A 24,160-nucleotide genomic window follows, 5' to 3' on the forward strand; every position below is an offset into this window, starting at 1 on the left:
ACACACACATACCCTAAGAAAGCAACACACACATACCCTAAGAAAGTAACACACACATACCCTAAGAAAGTAACACACACATACCCTAAGAAAGTAGCACACACATACCCTAAGAAAGTAACACACACATACCCTAAGAAAGCAACACACACATACCCTAAGAAAGTAACACACACATACCCTAAGAAAGTAACACACACATACCCTAAGAAAGTAACACACACATACCCTAAGAAAGTAACACACACATACCCTAAGAAAGTAACACACATACCCTAAGAAAGTAACACACACATACCCTAAGAAAGTAACACACACATTCCCTAAGAAAGTAACACACACATACCCTAAGAAAGTAACACACACATACCCTAAGAAAGTATCACACACATACCCTAAGAAAGTAACACACATACCCTAAGAAAGTAACACACACATACCCTAAGAAAGTAACACACACATTCCCTAAGAAAGTAACACACACACATACCCTAAGAAAGTAACACACACATACCCTAAGAAAGTAACACACACATTCCCTAAGAAAGTAACACACACACATACCCTAAGAAAGTAACACACACATACCCTAAGAAAGTAACACACTCACATACCCTAAGAAAGTAACACACACATACCCTAAGAAAGTAGCACACACCCTAAGAAAGTAGCACACACATACCCTAGAAAACAACACACACATACTCTAAGAAAGTAACACACACATACTCTAAGAAAGCAACACACACATACCCTAAGAAAGTAACACACACATACCCTAAGAAAGTAGCACACACCCTAAGAAAGTAACACACACATACCCTAAGAAAGTAACACACATACCCTAAGAAAGTAACACACACATACCCTAAGAAAGTAACACACACATTCCCTAAGAAAGTAACACACACATACCCTAAGAAAGTAACACACACATACCCTAAGAAAGTATCACACACATACCCTAAGAAAGTAACACACATACCCTAAGAAAGTAACACACACATACCCTAAGAAAGTAACACACACATTCCCTAAGAAAGTAACACACACACATACCCTAAGAAAGTAACACACACATACCCTAAGAAAGTAACACACACATTCCCTAAGAAAGTAACACACACACATACCCTAAGAAAGTAACACACACATACCCTAAGAAAGTAACACACACACATACCCTAAGAAAGTAACACACACATACCCTAAGAAAGTAGCACACACCCTAAGAAAGTAGCACACACATACCCTAGAAAACAACACACACATACTCTAAGAAAGTAACACACACATACTCTAAGAAAGCAACACACACATACCCTAAGAAAGTAACACACACATACCCTAAGAAAGTAGCACACACCCTAAGAAAGTAACACACACATACCCTAAGAAAGTAGCACACACCCTAAGAAAGTAGCACACACATACCCTAGAAAACAACACACACATACCCTAAGAAAGTAGCACACACCCTAAGAAAGTAGCACACACATACCCTAGAAAACAACACACACATACTCTAAGAAAGTATCACACACATACCCTAAGAAAGTAACACACATACCCTAAGAAAGTATCACACACATACCCTAAGAAAGTAACACACATACCCTAAGAAAGTATCACACACATACCCTAAGAAAGCAACACACACATACCCTAAGAAAGCAACACACACATACCCTAAGAAAGTAGCACACACCCTAAGAAAGTATCACACACATACCCCAAGACAAGAAAGGTAAAAGCTTTTGGGTTGACGGTCACCTGGTGTGAGGTTAGCAGCGCTCTGGAAGACGAGGGCGTTATGATCGAGGGCCACAGCCAAGGAGTGCCTCAGTGCCACGTCCCGAGCCAGCAGGTGCCACAGGTGAGCCAGAGACCCCTCGTCTGCCTCCACAGTAGCAGGAGTAGCTGCCGCAGAAGTGTCAAGAACTGTCCCTGCAGTAGTTGTGGGAGCAATGGTGCCGGGGGCAATGGGAATGGTGACAGTAGCAGTCACTCCAGCAGTGGCGGCAGCAGTCGGTGACACGTCAACGCTGTCATCCTCAACAGCGGTAGTAGGAGCAGCAGATGAGTTTGAAGAAGCAGTAACAGCATGTGTGGCGGCCCCGTCAGGAGTCCCACAGCCGGCAGGAGTCCCACAGCCGGCAGGAGTCCCACAGCCGGCAGGAGTCCCACTGCCGGCAGTAGTCCCACTCCTCACCTTGAGAGCAGCGCCGCCCTGAGCGGCGGCAGCAAGCAGGTCTCTGACTGATCCCACCAAACCCGCAAACGCTGAAAATATTGTGATATTTGTAGTGCAGGTGCTGATGAAGACTGACATGAGCCGCCTTGTATTTCAGTGGCTTAACTTACTCATATGATCCATATACAAGATGGCGATAACCTGTGCTGGTAAATAACACCTTATCCTCCTAAAATGATGGTGCGTGTGTAAACGGTTTGGACGAACGTACAAAAATAGACTGTTGCAGCCGACAGTGTTTCCGCTTTATACTGTTATTGGCGTAGAGGGCACAAGAATATTCCTAGGCTTAGAATAGTACATATATGTAGTACTCTAGGTCTAAAATAGCCTATACTAGGCCTTGGATTGCTTAGACAAGTTAGTTTAGGTTCTTTAGTTTTCCATTTTTTGGTATGATAGTTGGTCTAATTCAGGGTACTAAACGTGAACTTTTTGGGGATACAATAGTTCATTCGTGTACGTTTGATGTTGGTTTGAACTAAAGAACTGTTGAAGAACTGCTACACACTCACCCAGTCCATCCTTAGCTTAGCATTTTAAAACCACTACAATCACCTTCTGTGGTTGATTGTTCAATAAACCTCTGAACTATATGTTTAACAAATCTGTCACCCTGTCCATGGAGGACAAAATAAAATGTATATATGCTGGTTAGCATTGTAAATGTGTGGCCACGTCTGTGGTAGAAAATAATAATAATAATAAAAGTCCATTCTCCAACACCATCAGTGTTGGAGGATGGGCTGTGTGAGGGTGTGGCAGTATGGGCGTGGGAACGTCTTCCTCTGGCTCTGAGACGACAGTCTTGAGGTGTTGCTCAACACTCCGTTTGTGTCTTGAGTCCTGCCGGTATTACTCTCTTCTACCTCTCTCTCTCCCTCTCCTCTACACCCACATACCCTCCCTCCCCTCCCTCCCCTCTACACCCCCCTACTCTCCCCTCTCCTCTACACCCCCTACTCTCCCTCTCCTTACTGACCGTAAGCCTTGAAGTCGTGTGTATCCGGACGAGTGTTCCTCAGCTGCTGCTCCTCCAGCACTCTCAGCACCTGCCGCTCCTGCAGGAGGTTCTTCAGGAGCACCAAGTTCTCAGGCTTGTGACCCGCCTTGTTCTCCCGAAACTTGAGAAGCTGACCCTGCAAATATGTACGAGCACATCACACACACACACACACACACACACACACACACACACACACACACACACACACACACACACACACACACACACACACACACACACCCTAGCTCTGTTTTCATTCCCTCATGACCGTCAGCGATCCGAGCTCGGCCCTCAGGAGCAGGAGACCGATGATCCAAGTGTGTATGTTACTTCATGCGGGTTATTAGGGTTGGCATCTGAGCACTGGGGGACTACACGCGACATGTGGACGCGGTGTTAGCGAGCGTCGTTGTGAATATGAGTGAAGGCCGCGGGTGAATGTTCAAGTTTCCCCCGTTGCTCACCTCCGAGGTCACTGTGGAGTTTTTGTGGTGCTTTCGTGGCTTTTTTTACTGAAACGCCAATGCCGGGTCGAAGGCCCTTAACGGTCGGGGGATAGAGGGTGGGGAGGGGAGGGAGACACAAAAGCGGGGGGGGGGGGGGAGTGGCACTTAGGTAGGAGTGCCTCAAGGTTCATAGACGGTGCCAGCACTCAGACCTTGGAACTCCAGCCCTAGAGCACATTCGCCAGTGGGTATCTGGACATAAGACCAGGTTATTCATTAGTGTATGTGGTGGTAGGGCCCAGACATGAGCCTTGCACGGTGAAATGACATACAAAAGGCCTAACGGTATTCCATGTTGCAACTGATTATATACTGTATTACAAACACAAATATGAGAGTACCTGATCATAAATGATTAGCTGATTATAGACTGAGTTGCTCAGAGACTGTTCAGTGCAGCAGTGAGTAAAGAAGCACCTTCAAAGTGTTTCACAACTACTCTTTCTCGTAGACTAACTACTCACGCCCAAAACGAGAGCCTCCAATAAACACAATGAGACATTGGGAACATAATAATTAATAACATTTCAGAGGGACTGTTGGCCCTTTCAAGGCAGCTCCAGTTTGTATCCACCCAAACCCATTTATTTATATGTCCAACCTACGCTTGAAACACTCCAGCCCTCCCACGTCTATTATGTTCACCAACAATTTAGTCCATAAAGCTACATTCCACGTTCCCAAGGTGAGATATAAACCTTGACTCGGAGACCTCTGGAGGACCATGATAGCGTGGCAATAGCAGCAGCAGAGGAACATGATCACCACATACAAGATACGGAGGGAAATTGACAAGGTGGAGAAGGACATCCTCTTTAAAGTGAGAGAAATTAGCACGAGAGGACATAGGTGGAAACTGGAAACTCAAATAAGTCGAAGAAATGTAAGGAAATACTCATACCCTGTGAGGATAGTAAACAAGTAGAAAGCATTGAAGGAATAAGTTGTGGAAGCCACCTCTATCCACAATTTTATGGCCAAATTCGACAAAGAATTTGAAGGTCAGAATAGATCAATTTCGGTTAAACATATTTCGTTGAAAACTACAGAAAGTTTTAGATTTATGATTGTGGCGCGAATCTTCCCGATATTCCTTACGTGTTTCTTCTTGTTTTATGTTTTTCTTCTTTTCCCCCCTAGAGGGGGGAAAGGGAGCCGGTCGGCCGAGCGGACTGCACGCTGGACTTGTGATCCTGTGGTCCCGGGTTCGATCCCGGGCGCCGGTGAGAAACAATGAGCAGAGTTTCTTTCACCCTATGCCCCCTGTTACCTAGCAGTAAAATAGGTACCTGGGTGTTAGTCAGCTGTCACGGGCTGCTTCCTGGGGGTGGAGGCCTGGTCAAGGACCGGGCCGCGGGGACACTAAAGCCCCGAAATCATCTCAAGATAACCTCAAGAGAGGACCTGACTGAGAGGGAAGTGGTTATAGCGACAACGGCAGATATCAAGCCAGGATAACCAGATGAAGTGTAGAGGAGGAGGAGGTCAGAGAGCCGAGGTTAAGGCCGGGGTCATGACTAGGCAGCACGTACCACCGTCAAGAACTTGACCTTTCACCTTTATAAGAGTCCGACCTCTTTGTCCCCGCACGCAATCTTCACATACTTGGACTGGGCGACATAGCGACCACCTCGCTTTATGCGGGTCTGCGTTCAATCCTCTCCTCATAGCTCTTCCAGGTATTATACTGCCAGTCTAGTTTAGTGCTTTTTCCAAATATTTATCTTATTGTCTCGTGCTTCAAAATATTTATCTTATTGTCTCGTGCTTCAAAATATTTATCTTATTGTCTCGTGCTTCAAAATATTTATCTTATTGTCTCGTGCTTCAAAATATTTATCTTATTGTCTCGTGCTTCAAAATATTTATCTTATTGTCTCGTGCTTCAAAATATTTATCTTATTGTCTCGTGCTTCAAAATATTTATCTTATTGTCTCGTGCTTCAAAATATTTATCTTATTGTCTCGTGCTTCAAAATATTTATCTTATTGTCTCGTGCTTCAAAATATTTATCTTATTGTCTCGTGCTTCAAAATATTTATCTTATTGTCTCGTGCTTCAAAATATTTATCTTATTGTCTCGTGCTTCAAAATATTTATCTTATTGTCTCGTGCTTCAAAATATTTATCTTATTGTCTCGTGCTTCAAAATATTTATCTTATTGTCTCGTGCTTCAAAATATTTATCTTATTGTCTCGTGCTTCAAAATATTTATCTTATTGTCTCGTGCTTCAAAATATTTATCTTATTGTCTCGTGCTTCAAAATATTTATCTTATTGTCTCGTGCTTCAAAATATTTATCTTATTGTCTCGTGCTTCAAAATATTTATCTTATTGTCTCGTGCTTCAAAATATTTATCTTATTGTCTCGTGCTTCAAAATATTTATCTTATTGTCTCGTGCTTCAAAATATTTATCTTATTGTCTCGTGCTTCAAAATATTTATCTTATTGTCTCGTGCTTCAAAATATTTATCTTATTGTCTCGTGCTTCAAAATATTTATCTTATTGTCTCGTGCTTCAAAATATTTATCTTATTGTCTCGTGCTTCAAAATATTTATCTTATTGTCTCGTGCTTCAAAATATTTATCTTATTGTCTCGTGCTTCAAAATATTGATCTTATTGTCTCGTGCTTCATAATACCTTAGGTTGAGAACAGTATTAGTCGAAACATTGCTGAAAATAATACCTTTAGAGACCGGAAGGCACCGCGCTGAGACGTATAATGAGGGTTATAAATCATTATACGCTGAGACGTATAATGAGGATTATAAATCATTATACGCTGAGACGTATAATGAGGATTATAAATCATTATACGCTGAGACGTATAATGAGGATTATAAATCATTATACGCTGAGACGTATAATGAGGATTATAATCTTCGTATAAATACGAAGATTATTAATGTTCAACATTAATGAACATTAATGTTGAAGTTATTTACACTTAGCGATGGAAAACGTTATTATTACCCATCTAGAGGTTAAAGGTTGAATCCCTAAGGTTGAAGGTGAGGTGCTGGGAGCTAGCTTCTCTTAACTCTGCAGAGGGAAGAGTCTGGGGTACGGGACCAACACAGGCTGATCAGGGTGGCCACAATTCAAGATAGAAGGGTATGCCAGGGTCACATTCTGACTCCCACGACCATTTTTTGGCACTGGCCGCTGGTTACACCTTGCTAAACATTTTTCAAAACAAAAATGATTAAGAATCACTAAAGCAACTGTATTAATCTTTCAGAAAATATATTATGATTCCTAAAGACTCTAAGGGAAATACAGCAAATATTTCATATTTGACCAAATGAAAATCGCATGAGGTTTCATTAAATATAATATAAATGTCAATAAATGCTAATATTTGATAAATCAATCAATTTAGCCTGACTTCAATCAGTTCATGTCCGTCACGGACCCGAGAACAATTGCCCTGCAAAGTTCGCTGAGGGCTTGCCCTAAACATCTGACTTCCAACTTTTGGAGAGATAAACAGACCTGCAAAGTTCGCTGAGGGCTAGCCCTAAACATCTGGCCTACAACTCTGGAGAGATAAACAGACAGGCAAACAATGCGATTCTCTCTTTAATAATATGGCTTATTCACCGATATGAGGAAAATTAATCCATATTTTTTTTAGCTATTTATACTTTGGCTGTAGTACCATAAAACAGACACTTCTCCCACGCCCTAGCTGGACTTTTTTAAGCCCGCCACCGTTCTCACAGCAAATGGGCGACTATTATATTTTGAATATTTCACACTGCTCGGCTACTCCCACCAGCAGACCACCCATATACTAGGAGGCCTGGTCGACGACCGGGCCGCGGGGACGCTAAGCCCCGGAAGCACCTCAAGGTAACCTCAAGGTAACCCACGTGCCAATGGTAGACTATCATATTGTTTTATAAGAGAGACAGCGAAAAGACAGAGACTAATACAGGCAGAATCTGACAGTCACTATGAAAGAGACAGACAGAGACAGAGATAGGCCTGTCTGTCTCTTGACTGTCACAGACGGTCTGTCTCTTGACGATCAAACAGTAATTCAGACAGAAGAAAGAAAGTGGGAGAGAGAGAGAGAGGGGGGGGGATTGAAGAGAGCAAAGAAGAAGAAATATTTGAAGAGAGAGGAGGAGGAGACAGGTGGAGAGGGGAGAGGGAGGGGGAGAAAGAGGAGAGGGATGAGAAAGGAGAAAGTTAGATAAGGAGATATGAGAAGATAAGGGGAATAAGGAAAGCGACGAGAGAGGGAAGTGGGAAAATGCTGGAGAAGGACCCAGGCACAATTGGATACCCTACCAGGCCAGATGCCTGGGGCTAGCCCCACCTAACTTTGTAGAGGAAAGGTTATGGGGTATGGGATAGACATAGGCTAGTCAGAGTTGGATTAAGGCAAATACTTTAAGAAATATTAGCATTTATAGAGACCCTCCATGTGGCTTTCATGACGTCCAATGTGAAATAGTTGGTGTGATTCCCGTGGAGTTTACAGTGCTTCGTAATAATACATTTTCTGGCAGATCCATAGAGTTGTTTTAGTTCGTTCTAAACAAAGGACAAAGTGGGTGACCAAGGGGGCAGAAGACGAGGGGGTAGCAGAGACCCGAGTGCAGCCGGGTACCTCTTACATATATATATATATATATATATATATATATATATATATATATATATATATATATATATATATATATATATATATGTATATATATATATGTATATAAGTGTACATGTCTCTCGGTTCAAGGTTGGGGACCAGGGTGGGGAGAGGGGATGGGAGGAGGGAGGGAGGGAGGGCAGAAGAGGGAGAATGGGAGGGGAAGGAGAGGTAGGGAAGAGAGGAAGGGGGGAGAGGTAGGGAGGGGCAGAAAAGAAGAGGATGGGTGGAATAAAGGGTGGGAGGAGACAAGACTGTCCCGGGCACCGCCGGTTACCATTTCTAGTTATAATAGAGGTGAAAAAAACACACATAGATCTATCCACCAATCAACATTTCCAACGACAGATCCGTTTCTCAACCATCGAGCCGGTCGGCCGAGCGGACAGCACGCTGGACTTGTGATCCTGTAGTCCTGGGTTTGATCCCAGGCGCCGGCGAGAAACAATGGGCAGAGTTTCTTTCACCCTATGCCCCCTGTTACCTAGCAGTAAAATAGGTACTTGGGTGTTAGTCAGCTGTCACGGGCTGCTTCCTGGGGGTGGAGGCCTAGTCGAGGACCGGGCCGCGGGGACACTAAAAGCCCCGAAACCATCTCAAGATAACCTCAAGATAATCGAAGCAATTCCCATAACAACGGTTGCATTTCTCAACCATTAAAACATTCCCCATAACAGCGGTTGTCTCTCTCTCAACCACCCAATCATATCAATACATACAAATAAACAGCCATTTCAAAATATTCACATTTAACAAAGCACACAATGTTACTGTACCTCCTCTATCTCTAATCACCACTAAATTATCCACCACAAACCCCTCCCCCGCACATGTCACTGCTGCTGATGTTGAAAATCAACTCACGTCAACTCGCAGGAGGTCCTCCTTGAGGTGGTCCTTGAGGTGGAGGGTGAGGTTGTGAGGCTTGGGAGGATAGGAGATGACCACCTCAGCCTCCTGCAGCAGCGCCTCGCCCATCACCCGCCACGCCAGTATCCAAGACTCGCACGATGGAATGTATTGGTCGCTACAGAGAGAAATGAGACGTGTAGCATACCCGTAACTTTGCCTATAATTAGTACCCTATAATTAGTTTCTATAGCTTCGTTTGTAGTGATTATACAAACTAATACAAATATTATACCTCCTAGGTAACCACTGCAGTATGATACTCTGTTTTGTTGTATATATAATATGTGGTTATTATTGTCTAATATAATATTGATATTAGAGTACATAGATTCAGAGACCTCACAGTGGCCTGATGAATGGGGAATAGCATTTCAATTTCAGTGGGAAAATCATTTGAAAGGTCTGAGAATCACTGGAGCGGTGGTTCAAGTCTCCTCATTGTCTCAAATGATTTTCGCAATACATTAATTCTTGAGGTAATAAGATACAGTAACCATGAGTAAATTACCTAACGTTAACACAATATAAATTTATATTGTAATTAACGAAAGTGCGTTTTTTGTACTTTTACAAGCAAGAACATGTTATCTGGTACAGAAAATGGTCTAACACAGTGTAGAGTTACAAAGCAAATAAGATTTTAAGTAGGATTCAACAGAAGTTGTTAAGGGCATAATCTTACTGAAGCGAACATACGAGTCATAAATACTCATACACAGCTTAAGTAAAACAGAAACAAGTAACACTACTTAAAACTTACACCCGGAATTTTCCTTTGTAAATATTCTGCCACAGTATCCCTACAACTTGATGATAACAATTGGGAAATATTGTTACAAGAGTACTCATTGATAAGAATCAGGAAATTATACTACCACAAGAGGACAATACAACTCATCGATAACAATCAGGAAATCAACAAAAAAAAATCAGAAGCGGCAGCTGACAGGAGCTCGAGTCATTGCTTCAGGAGCAGATATGATAAGAGACAAGACCAAGGACATTAGGTTCATTACTTCAGATGACCGGGAGTTTAAGGTACGAACCAGGAGCTAATATTCGACACGTGGAGAGTAACCTAACTCCAATCACACACGCTAAAATGCAGACACTCACACACGCACAACCCGTATCAACCCGTCCACTTAAAAATAACGTCACTTTTGGCTGGTATGCGCGCTATGGCCAAATTTGGACGTAATTTGAAATGAAATCGACTCACAAAAGTGATGTACTGTTGCGTTTTCTGTTTGAGTCGTCCGGCTTACTCGGCAACCTTAGAAGAGGATTCTTTCCATTAACGTTTTTCATACCGTTTTGAAACTTTATGAGAATTTCCTGCCCACCTAACCTATCAGAGGACCCTTAACTTACTGTTGTTAAAAAAAAAATCCAAAATTTACATTCATTTTTTTTTCATTTTCAAATTACGTCCATATTCGGCCATACGGACAAACGGACAAAAGCGACGTTCTTTTTAAGAGGACAGGTTAGTAAAAGGTCAACTCATTGTGATCACAGCTGTAAAATGGACTTCTACGATTAGTAAGAAAAACTCATTTTCCTAGGGATAACAGAAGAGGAATTTAAGCATAGTATAATACTGTGAAAGTCTTGTAAGTACAGAGCATCTCACAAGAAGCCAAACTGTCTCCTCCCTCCTCGCGGGGTCCAGCTCGAGCTGGAAAGATTGGCTCAGTGGGAGATGAGACGGCAGTGTCAAGCAGTGTACTGTCTTCATGTTGGTCATGAGGATGAGCAGGAGTGCCACATGCACACACACACACTCACACACACACACACACACACTCACACACACACTCACACACACACACACACTCACACACACACACACACACTCTCTCTCTCTCTCTCTCTCTCTCTCTCTCTCTCTCTCTCTCTCTCTCTCTCTCTCTCTCTCTCTCTCTCTCTCTCTCTCTCTCTCTCTCTCTGAGATTGTCGTATAAGAGATACAGGTTGGAGGTGGAGAGCCACCTGTGTGTAGCGCTTTCATATGGCCAGCTGAATGTGTCGTGAGTACCTGTGAGAACATGTTGCTATTGTGTGTCACACGGGGAGGTGAGGAGCATGGCTGCTACAGTACACTGTTCTTGATTCATCGCGCCTTTCTTGTCCCTTTCCCCCTTTCTCTAACCTCCTCCTCCTCCACCTCTTTCCCTCCCCCTCCCTCCTATTTCCCCCTCTTTCCCACTCTCTCCATCCTGCTCTCTCTCGTTCCGTGCCGCTTACCTGTTGATCATGACCAGGACCTCATCGGGTTTATATGGGTGTTGGCTGATGACTTCCAGTAACCTGGCCACCTCGAGGCTCGAGTCCTTCACCACCACCATCTGTAACGTTGATGAGAACGTGTACAACACCCACACTCGGGCCGTCCTCAATGTCTTTGTAATTGATCGTTGATTGATTCCTGAATTTTGATTCGTGAGTGAGTTTGTATACATGTCGTTAATTACAGCTAGACTTGAACGCCTTTCTGGGTGACCACCCGGGCAAGAGGTGCAGGCTAAGATTATTACTGTTAACGTTCTTATTATCATCATTACTGAGACAAATCCTCCAGGACTGTGAGGTGGGCTCGAACCTGCGACCTCTGCATGGCTACCTGTGTGAGGAAGCCTGAGGTCACCACCCACCAGACGGTGCCCTAACCTAACCTTACCTGTGTGAGGAAGCCTGAGGTCACCACCCACCAGGCGGTGCCCTAACCTAACCTTACCTGTGTGAGGAAGCCTGAGGTCACCACCCACCAGACGGTGCCCTAACCTAACCTTACCTGTGTGAGGAAGCCAGCGCCCTCGGCGGCCCGGAACAGACGACTATGTCCGTCCTTGAGCGAGTTCCCCGACACCGCCACCAGCAGCCGCGCCCCTGTAGGTGGAGGAGGAGGTGGTGAGGGTGCCTCTGGTGGAGGGAGGGGTGCCTCTGGTGGAGGGTGGGGTGCCTCTGGTGGAGGGTGGGTGCCTCTGGTGGAGGGTGGGGTGCCTCTGGTGGAGGGTGGGGTGCCTCTGGTGGAGGGAGGGTGCCTCTGGTGGAGGGTGGGTGCCTCTGGTGGAGGGTGGGTGCCTCTGGTGGAGGGAGGGTGCCTCTGGTGGAGGGTGGGTGCCTCTGGTGGAGGGAGGGTGCCTCTGGTGGAGGGTGGGTGCCTCTGGTGGAGGGTGGGTGCCTCTAGTGGAGGGAGGGTGCCTCTGGTGGAGGGTGGGTGCCTCTGGTGGAGGGAGGGTGCCTCTGGTGGAGGGTGGGTGCCTCTGGTGGAGGGAGGGTGCCTCTGGTGGAGGGTGGGTGCCTCTGGTGGAGGCAGGGTGCCTCTGGTGGAGGGTGGGTGCCTCTAGTGGAGGGTGGGTGCCTCTGGTGGAGGGAGGGTGCCTCTGGTGGAGGGTGGGTGCCTCTGGTGGAGGGAGGGTGCCTCTGGTGGAGGGTGGGTGCCTCTGGTGGAGGGTGGGTGCCTCTGGTGGAGGGTGGGTGCCTCTGGTGGAGGGTGGGTGCCTCTGGTGGAGGGTGGGTGCCTCTGGTGGAGGGTGGGTGCCTCTGGTGGAGGGAGGGTGCCTCTGGTGGAGGGAGGGTGCCTCTGGTGGAGGGTGGGTGCCTCTGGTGGAGGGTGGGGTGCCTCTGGTGGAGGGTGGGTGCCTCTGGTGGAGGGTGGGTGCCTCTGGTGGAGGGAGGGTGCCTCTGGTGGAGGGAGGGTGCCTCTGGTGGAGGGTGGGTGCCTCTGGTGGAGGGTGGGGTGCCTCTGGTGGAGGGTGGGTGCCTCTGGTGGAGGGAGGGTGCCTCTGGTGGAGGGAGGGTGCCTCTGGTGGAGGGAGGGTGCCTCTGGTGGAGGGTGGGTGCCTCTGGTGGAGGGTGGGTGCCTCTGGTGGAGGGTGGGTGCCTCTGGTGGAGGGAGGGTGCCTCTGGTGGAGGGTGGGTGCCTCTGGTGGAGGGTGGGTGCCTCTGGTGGAGGGAGGGTGCCTCTGGTGGAGGGTGGGTGCCTCTGGTGGAGGGAGGGTGCCTCTGGTGGAGGGAGGGTGCCTCTGGTGGAGGGTGGGTGCCTCTGGTGGAGGGAGGGGTGCCTCTGGTGGAGGGAGGGTGCCTCTGGTGGAGGAAGGGTGCCTCTGTTGGAGGGAGGGGTGCCTCTCGTGGAGGGAGGGTGCCTCTGGTGGAGGGAGGGGTGCCTCTGGTGGAGGGTGGGGTGCCTCTGTTGGAGGGTGGAGTGCCTCTGGTGGAGGGTGGGGTGCCTCTGGTGGAGGGAGGGTGCCTCTGGTGGAGGGTGGGGTGCCTCTGGTGGAGGGTGGAGTGCCTCTGGTGGAGGGAGGGGTGCCTCTGGTGGAGGGTGGGGTGCCTCTGGTGGAGGGTGGGGTGCCTCTGGTGGAGGGAGGGGTGCCTCTGGTGGAGGGTGGGGTGCCTCTGGTGGAGGGTGGGGTGCCTCTGGTGGAGGGTGGAGTGCCTCTGGTGGAGGGTGGGTGCCTCTGGTGGAGGGAGGGTGCCTCTGGTGGAGGGAGGGTGCCTCTGGTGGAGGGAGGGTGCCTCTGGTGGAGGGAGGGTGCCTCTGGTGGAGGGAGGGTGCCTCTGGTGGAGGGTGGGTGCCTCTGGTGGAGGGAGGGTGCCTCTGGTGGAGGGTGGGTGCCTCTGGTGGAGGGAGGGTGCCTCTGGTGGAGGGAGGGTGCCTCTGGTGGAGGGAGGGTGCCTCTGGTGGAGGGTGGGGTGCCTCTGGTGGAGGGAGGGTGCCTCTGGTGGAGGGAGGGTGCCTCTGGTGGAGGGTGGGGTGCCTCTGGTGGAGGGTGGAGTGCCTCTGGTGGAGGGTGGGGTGCCTCTGGTGGAGGGTGGGGTGCCTCTAGTGGAGGGAGGGTGCCTCTGGTGGAGGGTGGGGTGCCTCTGGTGGAGGGTAGAGTGCCTCTGGTGGAGGGTGGGGTGCCTCTGGTGGAGGGAGGGTGCCTCTGGTGGAGGGTGGAGTGCCTCTGGTGGAGGGTGGGGTGCCTCTGGTGGAGGGTGGGGTGCCTCTGGTGGAGGATGGGTGCCTCTGGTGGAGGGTGGGGTGCCTCTGGTGGAGGGAGGGTGCCTCTGGTGGAGGGAGGGTGCCTCTGGTGGAGGGAGGGTGTCTCTGGTGGAGGGAGGATGCCTCTGGTGGAGGGAGGGGTGCCTCTGGTGGAGGGTGGGGTGCCTCTGGTGGAGGGTGGGTGCCTCTGGTGGAGGGAGGGGTGCCTCTGGTGGAGGGAGGGGTGCCTCTGGTGGAGGGAGGGTGCCTCTGGTGGAGGGTGGAGTGCCTCTGGTGGAGGGTGGGATGCCTCTGGTGGAGGGAGGGTGCCTCTGGTGGAGGGAGGGTGCCTCTGGTGGAGGGAGGGGTGCCTCTGGTGGAGGGAGGGTGTCTCTGGTGGAGGGAGGGGTGCCTCTGGTGGAGGGAGGGGTGCCTCTGGTGGAGGGTGGAGTGCCTCTGGTGGAGGGTGGGGTGCCTCTGGTGGAGGGTGGGGTGCCTCTGGTGGAGGGAGGGTGCCTCTGGTGGAGGGTGGGGTGCCTCTGGTGGAGGGTAGAGTGCCTCTGGTGGAGGGTGGGGTGCCTCTGGTGGAGGGAGGGTGCCTCTGGTGGAGGGTGGAGTGCCTCTGGTGGAGGGTGGGGTGCCTCTGGTGGAGGGTGGGGTGCCTCTGGTGGAGGATGGGTGCCTCTGGTGGAGGGTGGGGTGCCTCTGGTGGAGGGAGGGGTGCCTCTGGTGGAGGGTGGGGTGCCTCTGGTGGAGGGTGGAGTGCCTCTGGTGGAGGGTGGGGTGCCTCTGGTGGAGGGTGGGGTGCCTCTGGTGGAGGATGGGTGCCTCTGGTGGAGGGTGGGGTGCCTCTGGTGGAGGGAGGGTGCCTCTGGTGGAGGGAGGGTGTCTCTGGTGGAGGGAGGATGCCTCTGGTGGAGGGAGGGGTGCCTCTGGTGGAGGGTGGGGTGCCTCTGGTGGAGGGAGGGTGCCTCTGGTGGAGGGTGGAGTGCCTCTGGTGGAGGGTGGGGTGCCTTTGGTGGAGGGTGGGGTGCCTCTGGTGGAGGATGGGTGCCTCTGGTGGAGGGTGGGGTGCCTCTGGTGGAGGGAGGGGTGCCTCTGGTGGAAGGTGGGGTGCCTCTGGTGGAGGGTGGAGTGCCTCTGGTGGAGGGTGGGGTGCCTCTGGTGGAGGGTGGGGTGCCTCTGGTGGAGGATGGGTGCCTCTGGTGGAGGGTGGGGTGCCTCTGGTGGAGGGAGGGTGCCTCTGGTGGAGGGAGGGTGTCTCTGGTGGAGGGAGGATGCCTCTGGTGGAGGGAGGGGTGCCTCTGGTGGAGGGTGGGGTGCCTCTGGTGGAGGGTGCGTGCCTCTGGTGGAGGGAGGGGTGCCTCTGGTGGAGGGAGGGGTGCCTCTGGTGGAGGGAGGGTGCCTCTGGTGGAGGGTGGAGTGCCTCTGGTGGAGGGTGGGGTGCCTCTGGTGGAGGGAGGGTGCCTCTGGTGGAGGGAGGGTGCCTCTGGTGGAGGGTGGGTGCCTCTGGTGGAGGGTGGGTGCCTCTGGTGGAGGGTGGGTGCCTCTGGTGGAGGGTGGGTGCCTCTGGTGGAGGGTGGGTGCCTCTGGTGGAGGGTGGGTGCCTCTGGTGGAGGGAGGGTGCCTCTGGTGGAGGGAGGGTGCCTCTGGTGGAGGGTGGGTGCCTCTGGTGGAGGGTGGGGTGCCTCTGGTGGAGGGTGGGTGCCTCTGGTGGAGGGTGGGTGCCTCTGGTGGAGGGAGGGTGCCTCTGGTGGAGGGAGGGTGCCTCTGGTGGAGGGTGGGTGCCTCTGGTGGAGGGTGGGGTGCCTCTGGTGGAGGGTGGGTGCCTCTGGTGGAGGGAGGGTGCCTCTGGTGGAGGGAGGGTGCCTCTGGTGGAGGGAGGGTGCCTCTGGTGGAGGGTGGGTGCCTCTGGTGGAGGGTGGGTGCCTCTGGTGGAGGGTGGGTGCCTCTGGTGGAGGGAGGGTGCCTCTGGTGGAGGGTGGGTGCCTCTGGTGGAGGGTGGGTGCCTCTGGTGGAGGGAGGGTGCCTCTGGTGGAGGGTGGGTGCCTCTGGTGGAGGGAGGGTGCCTCTGGTGGAGGGAGGGTGCCTCTGGTGGAGGGTGGGTGCCTCTGGTAGAGGGAGGGGTGCCTCTGGTGGAGGGAGGGAGCCTCTGGTGGAGGGAGGGTGCCTCTGGTGGAGGGAGGGGTGCCTCTCGTGGAGGGAGGGTGCCTCTGGTGGAGGGAGGGGTGCCTCTGGTGGAGGGTGGGGTGCCTCTGTTGGAGGGTGGAGTGCCTCTGGTGGAGGGTGGGGTGCCTCTGGTGGAGGGAGGGTGCCTCTGGTGGAGGGTGGGGTGCCTCTGGTGGAGGGTGGAGTGCCTCTGGTGGAGGGAGGGGTGCCTCTGGTGGAGGGTGGGGTGCCTCTGGTGGAGGGTGGGGTGCCTCTGGTGGAGGGAGGGGTGCCTCTGGTGGAGGGTGGGGTGCCTCTGGTGGAGGGTGGGGTGCCTCTGGTGGAGGGTGGAGTGCCTCTGGTGGAGGGTGGGTGCCTCTGGTGGAGGGAGGGTGCCTCTGGTGGAGGGAGGGTGCCTCTGGTGGAGGGAGGGTGCCTCTGGTGGAGGGAGGGTGCCTCTGGTGGAGGGAGGGTGCCTCTGGTGGAGGGTGGGTGCCTCTGGTGGAGGGAGGGTGCCTCTGGTGGAGGGTGGGTGCCTCTGGTGGAGGGAGGGTGCCTCTGGTGGAGGGAGGGTGCCTCTGGTGGAGGGAGGGTGCCTCTGGTGGAGGGTGGGGTGCCTCTGGTGGAGGGAGGGTGCCTCTGATGGAGGGAGGGTGCCTCTGGTGGAGGGTGGGGTGCCTCTGGTGGAGGGTGGAGTGCCTCTGGTGGAGGGTGGGGTGCCTCTGGTGGAGGGTGGGGTGCCTCTGGTGGAGGGAGGGTGCCTCTGGTGGAGGGTGGGGTGCCTCTGGTGGAGGGTAGAGTGCCTCTGGTGGAGGGTGGGGTGCCTCTGGTGGAGGGAGGGTGCCTCTGGTGGAGGGTGGAGTGCCTCTGGTGGAGGGTGGGGTGCCTCTGGTGGAGGGTGGGGTGCCTCTGGTGGAGGATGGGTGCCTCTGGTGGAGGGTGGGGTGCCTCTGGTGGAGGGAGGGTGCCTCTGGTGGAGGGAGGGTGCCTCTGGTGGAGGGAGGGTGTCTCTGGTGGAGGGAGGATGCCTCTGGTGGAGGGAGGGGTGCCTCTGGTGGAGGGTGGGGTGCCTCTGGTGGAGGGTGGGTGCCTCTGGTGGAGGGAGGGGTGCCTCTGGTGGAGGTAGGGGTGCCTCTGGTGGAGGGAGGGTGCCTCTGGTGGAGGGTGGAGTGCCTCTGGTGGAGGGTGGGGTGCCTCTGGTGGAGGGAGGGTGCCTCTGGTGGAGGGAGGGTGCCTCTGGTGGAGGGAGGGGTGCCTCTGGTGGAGGGAGGGTGTCTCTGGTGGAGGGAGGGGTGCCTCTGGTGGAGGGAGGGGTGCCTCTGGTGGAGGGTGGAGTGCCTCTGGTGGAGGGTGGGGTGCCTCTGGTGGAGGGTGGGGTGCCTCTGGTGGAGGGAGGGTGCCTCTGGTGGAGGGTGGGGTGCCTCTGGTGGAGGGTAGAGTGCCTCTGGTGGAGGGTGGGGTGCCTCTGGTGGAGGGAGGGTGCCTCTGGTGGAGGGTGGGGTGCCTCTGGTGGAGGGTGGAGTGCCTCTGGTGGAGGGTGGGGTGCCTCTGGTGGAGGGTGGGGTGCCTCTGGTGGAGGATGGGTGCCTCTGGTGGAGGGTTGGGTGCCTCTGGTGGAGGGAGGGGTGCCTCTGGTGGAGGGTGGGGTGCCTCTGGTGGAGGGTGGAGTGCCTCTGGTGGAGGGTGGGGTGCCTCTGGTGGAGGGTGGGGTGCCTCTGGTGGAGGATGGGTGCCTCTGGTGGAGGGTGGGGTGCCTCTGGTGGAGGGAGGGTGCCTCTGGTGGAGGGAGGGTGTCTCTGGTGGAGGGAGGATGCCTCTGGTGGAGGGAGGGGTGCCTCTGGTGGAGGGTGGGGTGCCTCTGGTGGAGGGTGGGTGCCTCTGGTGGAGGGAGGGGTGCCTCTGGTGGAGGGAGGGGTGCCTCTGGTGGAGGGAGGGTGCCTCTGGTGGAGGGTGGAGTGCCTCTGGTGGAGGGTGGGGTGCCTCTGGTGGAGGGAGGGTGCCTCTGGTGGAGGGAGGGTGCCTCTGGTGGAGGGAGGGTGCCTCTGGTGGAGGGAGGGTGTCTCTGGTGGAGGGAGGGGTGCCTCTGGTGGAGGGAGGGTGTCTCTGGTGGAGGGAGGGGTGCCTCTGGTGGAGGGAGGGTGCCTCTCGTGGAGGGAGGGGTCCCTCTGGTGGAGGGAGGGTGCCTCTGGTGGAGGGAGGGTGCCTCTGGTGGAGGGAGGGTGCCTCTGGTGGAGGGAGGGTGCCTCTGGTGGAGGGAGGGTGTCTCTGGTGGAGGGAGGGGTGCCTCTGGTGGAGGGAGGGGTGCCTCTGGTGGAGGGAGGGGTGCCTCTGGTGGAGGGAGGGTGCCTCTGGTGGAGGGAGGGTGCCTCTGGTGGAGGGTGGGGTGCCTCTGGTGGAGGGAGGGGTGCCTCTGGTGGAGGGAGGGTGCCTCTGGTGGAGGGAGGGGTGCCTCTGGTGGAGGGAGGGGTGCCTCTGGTGGAGGGAGGGGTGCCTCTGGTGGAGGGAGGGGTGCCTCTGGTGGAGGGAGGGTGCCTCTGGTGGAGGGAGGGGTGCCTCTGGTGGAGGGAGGGTGCCTCTGGTGGAGGGAGGGGTGCCTCTGGTGGAGGGAGGGTGCCTCTGGTGGAGGGAGGGTGCCTCTGGTGGAGGGAGGGTGCCTCTGGTGGAGGGAGGGTGCCTCTGGTGGAGGGAGGGTGCCTCTGGTGGAGGGAGGGGTGCCTCTGGTGGAGGGAGGGTGCCTCTGGTGGAGGGAGGGGTGCCTCTGATAAAAGGAATGAGAGAGGAATGAGAGCAAAACAGAGGGGAAGAGAGACCATAATAAACAGAGAAGGTTGGAAGAATGAGTAGAAGGAATAAAGCATGAACACCAAGGCATGGGGAGAGTGGAGGGAGTAAACCAGGCGAAGCAAGAGGGAAGAAGAGTCACGTGACACGAGAAGATGTCTTTTACCAGTAACAAGGAAGTGTGACGTACCATCTTCCCAGCCTCAGTGTGAGGGAGAGTTACCTCTGCCTCACCTGAGCGGAAGCCTGCCTCACCTCAAGGAGCTCTGCCTCACCTGAGAGGAAGCCTGCCTCACCTCAAGGAGCTCTGCCTCACCTGAGGGAAGCCTGCCCCGCCTCAAGGAGCTCTGCCTCACCTGAGGGATGCCTGCCCCGCCTCAAGGAGCTCTGCCTCGCCTGAGGGAAGCCTGCCCCGCCTCAAGGAGCTCTGCCTCGCCTGAGGGAAGCCTGCCCCGCCTCAAGGAGCTCTGCCTCACCTGAGGGATGCCTGCCCCGCCTCAAGGAGCTCTGCCTCGCCTGAGGGAATCCTGCCCCACCTCAAGGAGCTCTGCCTCGCCTGAGGGAAGCCTGCCCCGCCTCAAGGAGCTCTACCTCACCTGAGGGATGCCTGCCCCGCCTCAAGGAGCTCTGCCTCACCTGAGGGAAGCCTGCCCCGCCTCAAGGAGCTCTGCCTCACCTAAGGGAAGCCTGCCCAGCCTCAAGGAGCTCTGCCTCGCCTGAGGGAAGCCTGCCCCGCCTCAAGGAGCTCTGCCTCACTTGAGGGATGCCTGCCCCGCCTCAAGGAGCTCTGCCTCGCCTGAGGGATGCCTGCCCCGCCTCAAGGAGCTCTGCCTCGCCTGAGGGAAGCCTGCTCCGCCTCAAGGAGCTCTGCCTCACCTAAGGGAAGCCTGCCCCGCCTCAAGGAGCTCTGCCTCACCTGAGGGATGCCTGCCCCGCCTCAAGGAGCTCTGCCTCGCCTGAGGGAAGCCTGCTCCGCCTCAAGGAGCTCTGCCTCACCTAAGGGAAGCCTGCCCCGCCTCAAGGAGCTCTGCCTCACCTGAGGGATGCCTGCCCCGCCTCAAGGAGCTCTGCCTCACCTGAGGGAAGCCTGCTCCGCCTCAAGGAGCTCTGCCTCACCTGAGGGATGCCTGCCCCGCCTCAAGGAGCTCTGCCTCACCTGAGGGAAGCCTGTCCCGCCTCAAGGAGCTCTGCCTCACCTGAGGGAAGCCTGCCCCGCCTCAAGGAGCTCTGCCTCACCTGAGGGATGCCTGCCCCGCCTCAAGGAGCTCTGCCTCACCTGAGGGAAGCCTGCCCCGCCTCAAGGAGCTCTGCCTCACGTGAGGGAAGCCTGCCCCGCCTCAAGGAGCTCTGCCTCACCTGAGGGAAGCCTTTCCCACCTCAAGGAGCTCTACCTCACCTGAGGGAAGCCTGCCCCGCCTCAAGGAGCTCTGCCTCACCTGAGGGAAGCCTGCCCCGCCTCAAGGAGCTCTGCCTCACCTGAGGGAAGCCTTTCCCACCTCAAGGAGCTCTGCCTCACCTGAGGGAAGCCTGCCCCGCCTCAAGGAGCTCTGCCTCACCTGAGGGATGCCTGCCCTGCCTCAAGGAGCTCTGCCTCACCTGAGGGAAGCCTGCCCCGCCTCAAGGAGCTCTGCCTCACCTGAGGGAAGCCTGCCCCGCCTCAAGGAGCTCTGCCTCACCTGAGGGAAGCCTGCCCCGCCTCAAGGAGCTCTGCCTCACCTGAGGGAAGCCTGCCCCGCCTCAAGGAGCTCTGCCTCACCTGAGGGAAGCTTGCCCCGCCTCAAGGAGCTCTGCCTCACCTGAGGGAAGCCTGCCCCGCCTCAAGGAGCTCTGCCTCACCTGAGGGAAGCCTGCCCCACCTCAAGGAGCTCTGCCTCGCCTGAGGGAAGCCTGCCCCGCCTCAAGGAGCTCTGCCTCACCTGAGGGATGCCTGCCCTGCCTCAAGGAGCTCTGCCTCACCTGAGGGAAGCCTGCCCCGCCTCAAGGAGCTCTGCCTCACCTGAGGGAAGCCTGCCCCGCCTCAAGGAGCTCTGCCTCACCTGAGGGAAGCCTGCCCCGCCTCAAGGAGCTCTGCCTCACCTGAGGGAAGCCTGCCCCGCCTCAAGGAGCTCTGCCTCACCTGAGGGAAGCCTGCCCCGCCTCAAGGAGCTCTGCCTCACCTGAGGGAAGCCTTTCCCACCTCAAGGAGCTCTACCTCACCTGAGGGAAGCCTGCCCCGCCTCAAGGAGCTCTGCCTCACCTGAGGGAAGCCTGCCCCACCTCAAGGAGCTCTGCCTCGCCTGAGGGAAGCCTGCCCCGCCTCAAGGAGCTCTGCCTCACCTGAGGGATGCCTGCCCTGCCTCAAGGAGCTCTGCCTCACCTGAGGGATGCCTGCCCCGCCTCAAGGAGCTCTGCCTCACCTGAGGGAAGCCTTTCCCACCTCAAGGAGCTCTACCTCACCTGAGGGAAGCCTGCCCCGCCTCAAGGAGCTCTGCCTCACCTGAGGGAAGCCTGCCCCACCTCAAGGAGCTCTGCCTCGCCTGAGGGAAGCCTGCCCCGCCTCAAGGAGCTCTGCCTCACCTGAGGGATGCCTGCCCTGCCTCAAGGAGCTCTGCCTCACCTGAGGGAAGCCTGCCCCGCCTCAAGGAGCTCTGCCTCACCTGAGGGAAGCCTTTCCCACCTCAAGGAGCTCTACCTCACCTGAGGGAAGCCTGCCCCACCTCAAGGAGCTCTGCCTCGCCTGAGGGAAGCCTGCCCCGCCTCAAGGAGCTCTGCCTCACCTGAGGGATGCCTGCCCTGCCTCAAGGAGCTCTGCCTCACCTGAGGGAAGCCTGCCCCGCCTCAAGGAGCTCTGCCTCACCTGAGGGAAGCCTTTCCCACCTCAAGGAGCTCTACCTCACCTGAGGGAAGCCTGCCCCGCCTCAAGGAGCTCTGCCTCACCTGAGGGAAGCCTGCCCCACCTCAAGGAGCTCTGCCTCGCCTGAGGGAAGCCTGCCCCGCCTCAAGGAGCTCTGCCTCACCTGAGGGAAGCCTGCCCCGCCTCAAGGAGCTCTGCCTCACCTGAGGGATGCCTGCCCTGCCTCAAGGAGCTCTGCCTCACCTGAGGGAAGCCTGCCCCGCCTCAAGGAGCTCTGCCTCACCTGAGGGAAGCCTTTCCCACCTCAAGGAGCTCTACCTCACCTGAGGGAAGCCTGCCCCGCCTCAAGGAGCTCTGCCTCACCTGAGGGAAGCCTGCCCCACCTCAAGGAGCTCTGCCTCGCCTGAGGGAAGCCTGCCCCGCCTCAAGGAGCTCTGCCTCACCTGAGGGAAGCCTGCCCCGCCTCAAGGAGCTCTGCCTCACCTGAGGGATGCCTGCCCCGCCTCAAGGAGCTCTGCCTCACCTGAGGGAAGCCTGCCCCGCCTCAAGGAGCTCTGCCTCACCTGAGGGATGCCTGCCCCGCCTCAAGGAGCTCTGCCTCACCTGAGGGAAGCCTGCCCCGCCTCAAGGAGCTCTGCCTCACCTGAGGGAAGCCTGCCCCGCCTCAAGGAGCTCTGCCTCGCCTGAGGGAAGCCTGCCCCGCCTCAAGGAGCTCTGCCTCGCCTGAGGGAAGCCTGCCCCCCCTCAAGGAGCTCTGCCTCACCTTCTGCCTCAAGGAAGTACACGACTACACATTCCTCGGATCTATTTAAATCTCGCTTGCAGCGATCACAGACGAGTGATCGCATTATATTTGTTTCATTGTAAGTCACTGGTATTGTAAGTCACTGGTATTGTAAGTCACTGGTATTGTAAGTCACTGGTATTGTAAGTCACTGGTATTGTAAGTCACTGGTATTGTAAGTCACTGGTATTGTAAGTCACTGGTATTGTAAGTCACTGGTATTGTAAGTCACTGGTATTGTAAGTCACTGTTATTGTAAGTCACTGGTATTGTAAGTCACTGGTATTGTAAGTCACTGGTATTGTAAGTCACTGGTATTGTAAGTCACTGGTATTGTAAGTCACTGGTATTGTAAGTCACTGGTATTGTAACTCACTGGTATTGTAAGTCACTGGTATTGTAAGTCACTGGTATTGTAAGTCACTGGTATTGTAAGTCACTGGTATTGTAAGTCACTGGTATTGTAACTCACTGGTATTGTAACTCACTGGTATTGTAAGTCACTGGTATTGTAAGTCACTGGTATTGTAACTCACTGGTATTGTAAGTCACTGGTATTGTAAGTCACTGGTATTGTAAGTCACTGGTATTGTAAGTCACTGGTATTGTAAGTCACTGGTATTGTAAGTCACTGGTATTGTAAGTCACTGGTATTGTAAGTCACTGGTATTGTAAGTCACTGGTATTGTAAGTCACTGGTATTGTAAGTCACTGGTATTGTAAGTCACTGGTATTGTAAGTCACTGGTATTGTAAGTCACTGGTATTGTAACTCACTGGTATTGTGTCAGTGGTATTACAAGCCAGAGGTATTGTAAGTTTATGGTACTTAAGTCAGTGGTATTGTAGTACACTAATAATCTGTCAGTGATATTCTAAGCCAGTGGTATTGTAAGCCATAGTGTGTCAGGTGTTTGATAATACAAGCCAGTATAGTGTTGTTAGCCAGTGGCACTGTAAGCCACGGCGTGAAACCTAATATACATTATATATATATATATATATATATATATATATATATATATATATATATATATATATATATATGTATTCTAACTAAAGGAAAAAAAATCCTCATCTTCCAAGTGTGTGTCTACGTCGCTTCTCCTTCGAGCAAGCCTTGGCTTCCTCCCACACGTTCTCAAAATATCCCCACCACACACACACACACACACACACACACACACACACACACACACACACACACACACACACACACTCACACACACACACACACACACACACACACACACACACTCAAGTTACCTGGTGTCGATCCCCCTCTTTGTCCCCTTAATTG

General features: G+C 54.0%; 1 protein-coding gene across 1 annotated transcript in view; it reads right to left on the bottom strand.

Annotated features, from left to right (window-relative positions):
- The window catches only part of LOC123759160 (uncharacterized), a 45,859-nt gene extending 22,934 nt beyond the window's left edge, over positions 1-22,925 (bottom strand). The window contains exons 1-6 of the mRNA XM_069324985.1: positions 22,841-22,925; positions 12,141-12,235; positions 11,594-11,694; positions 9,296-9,458; positions 3,237-3,393; positions 1,774-2,325 (exon numbers count right to left, since the gene is read on the bottom strand). Coding sequence (XP_069181086.1) covers positions 1,774-2,325; positions 3,237-3,393; positions 9,296-9,458; positions 11,594-11,694; positions 12,141-12,235; positions 22,841-22,925 — 1,153 coding nt within the window. The remainder of the gene's footprint in view (positions 1-1,773; positions 2,326-3,236; positions 3,394-9,295; positions 9,459-11,593; positions 11,695-12,140; positions 12,236-22,840) is intronic.
- Between the last annotated feature and the right edge of the window lie 1,235 nt (positions 22,926-24,160).

Source organism: Procambarus clarkii, chromosome 15, assembly GCF_040958095.1.
Source record: "Procambarus clarkii isolate CNS0578487 chromosome 15, FALCON_Pclarkii_2.0, whole genome shotgun sequence".
NCBI classification, from domain to species: Eukaryota; Metazoa; Arthropoda; class Malacostraca; order Decapoda; family Cambaridae; genus Procambarus; species Procambarus clarkii.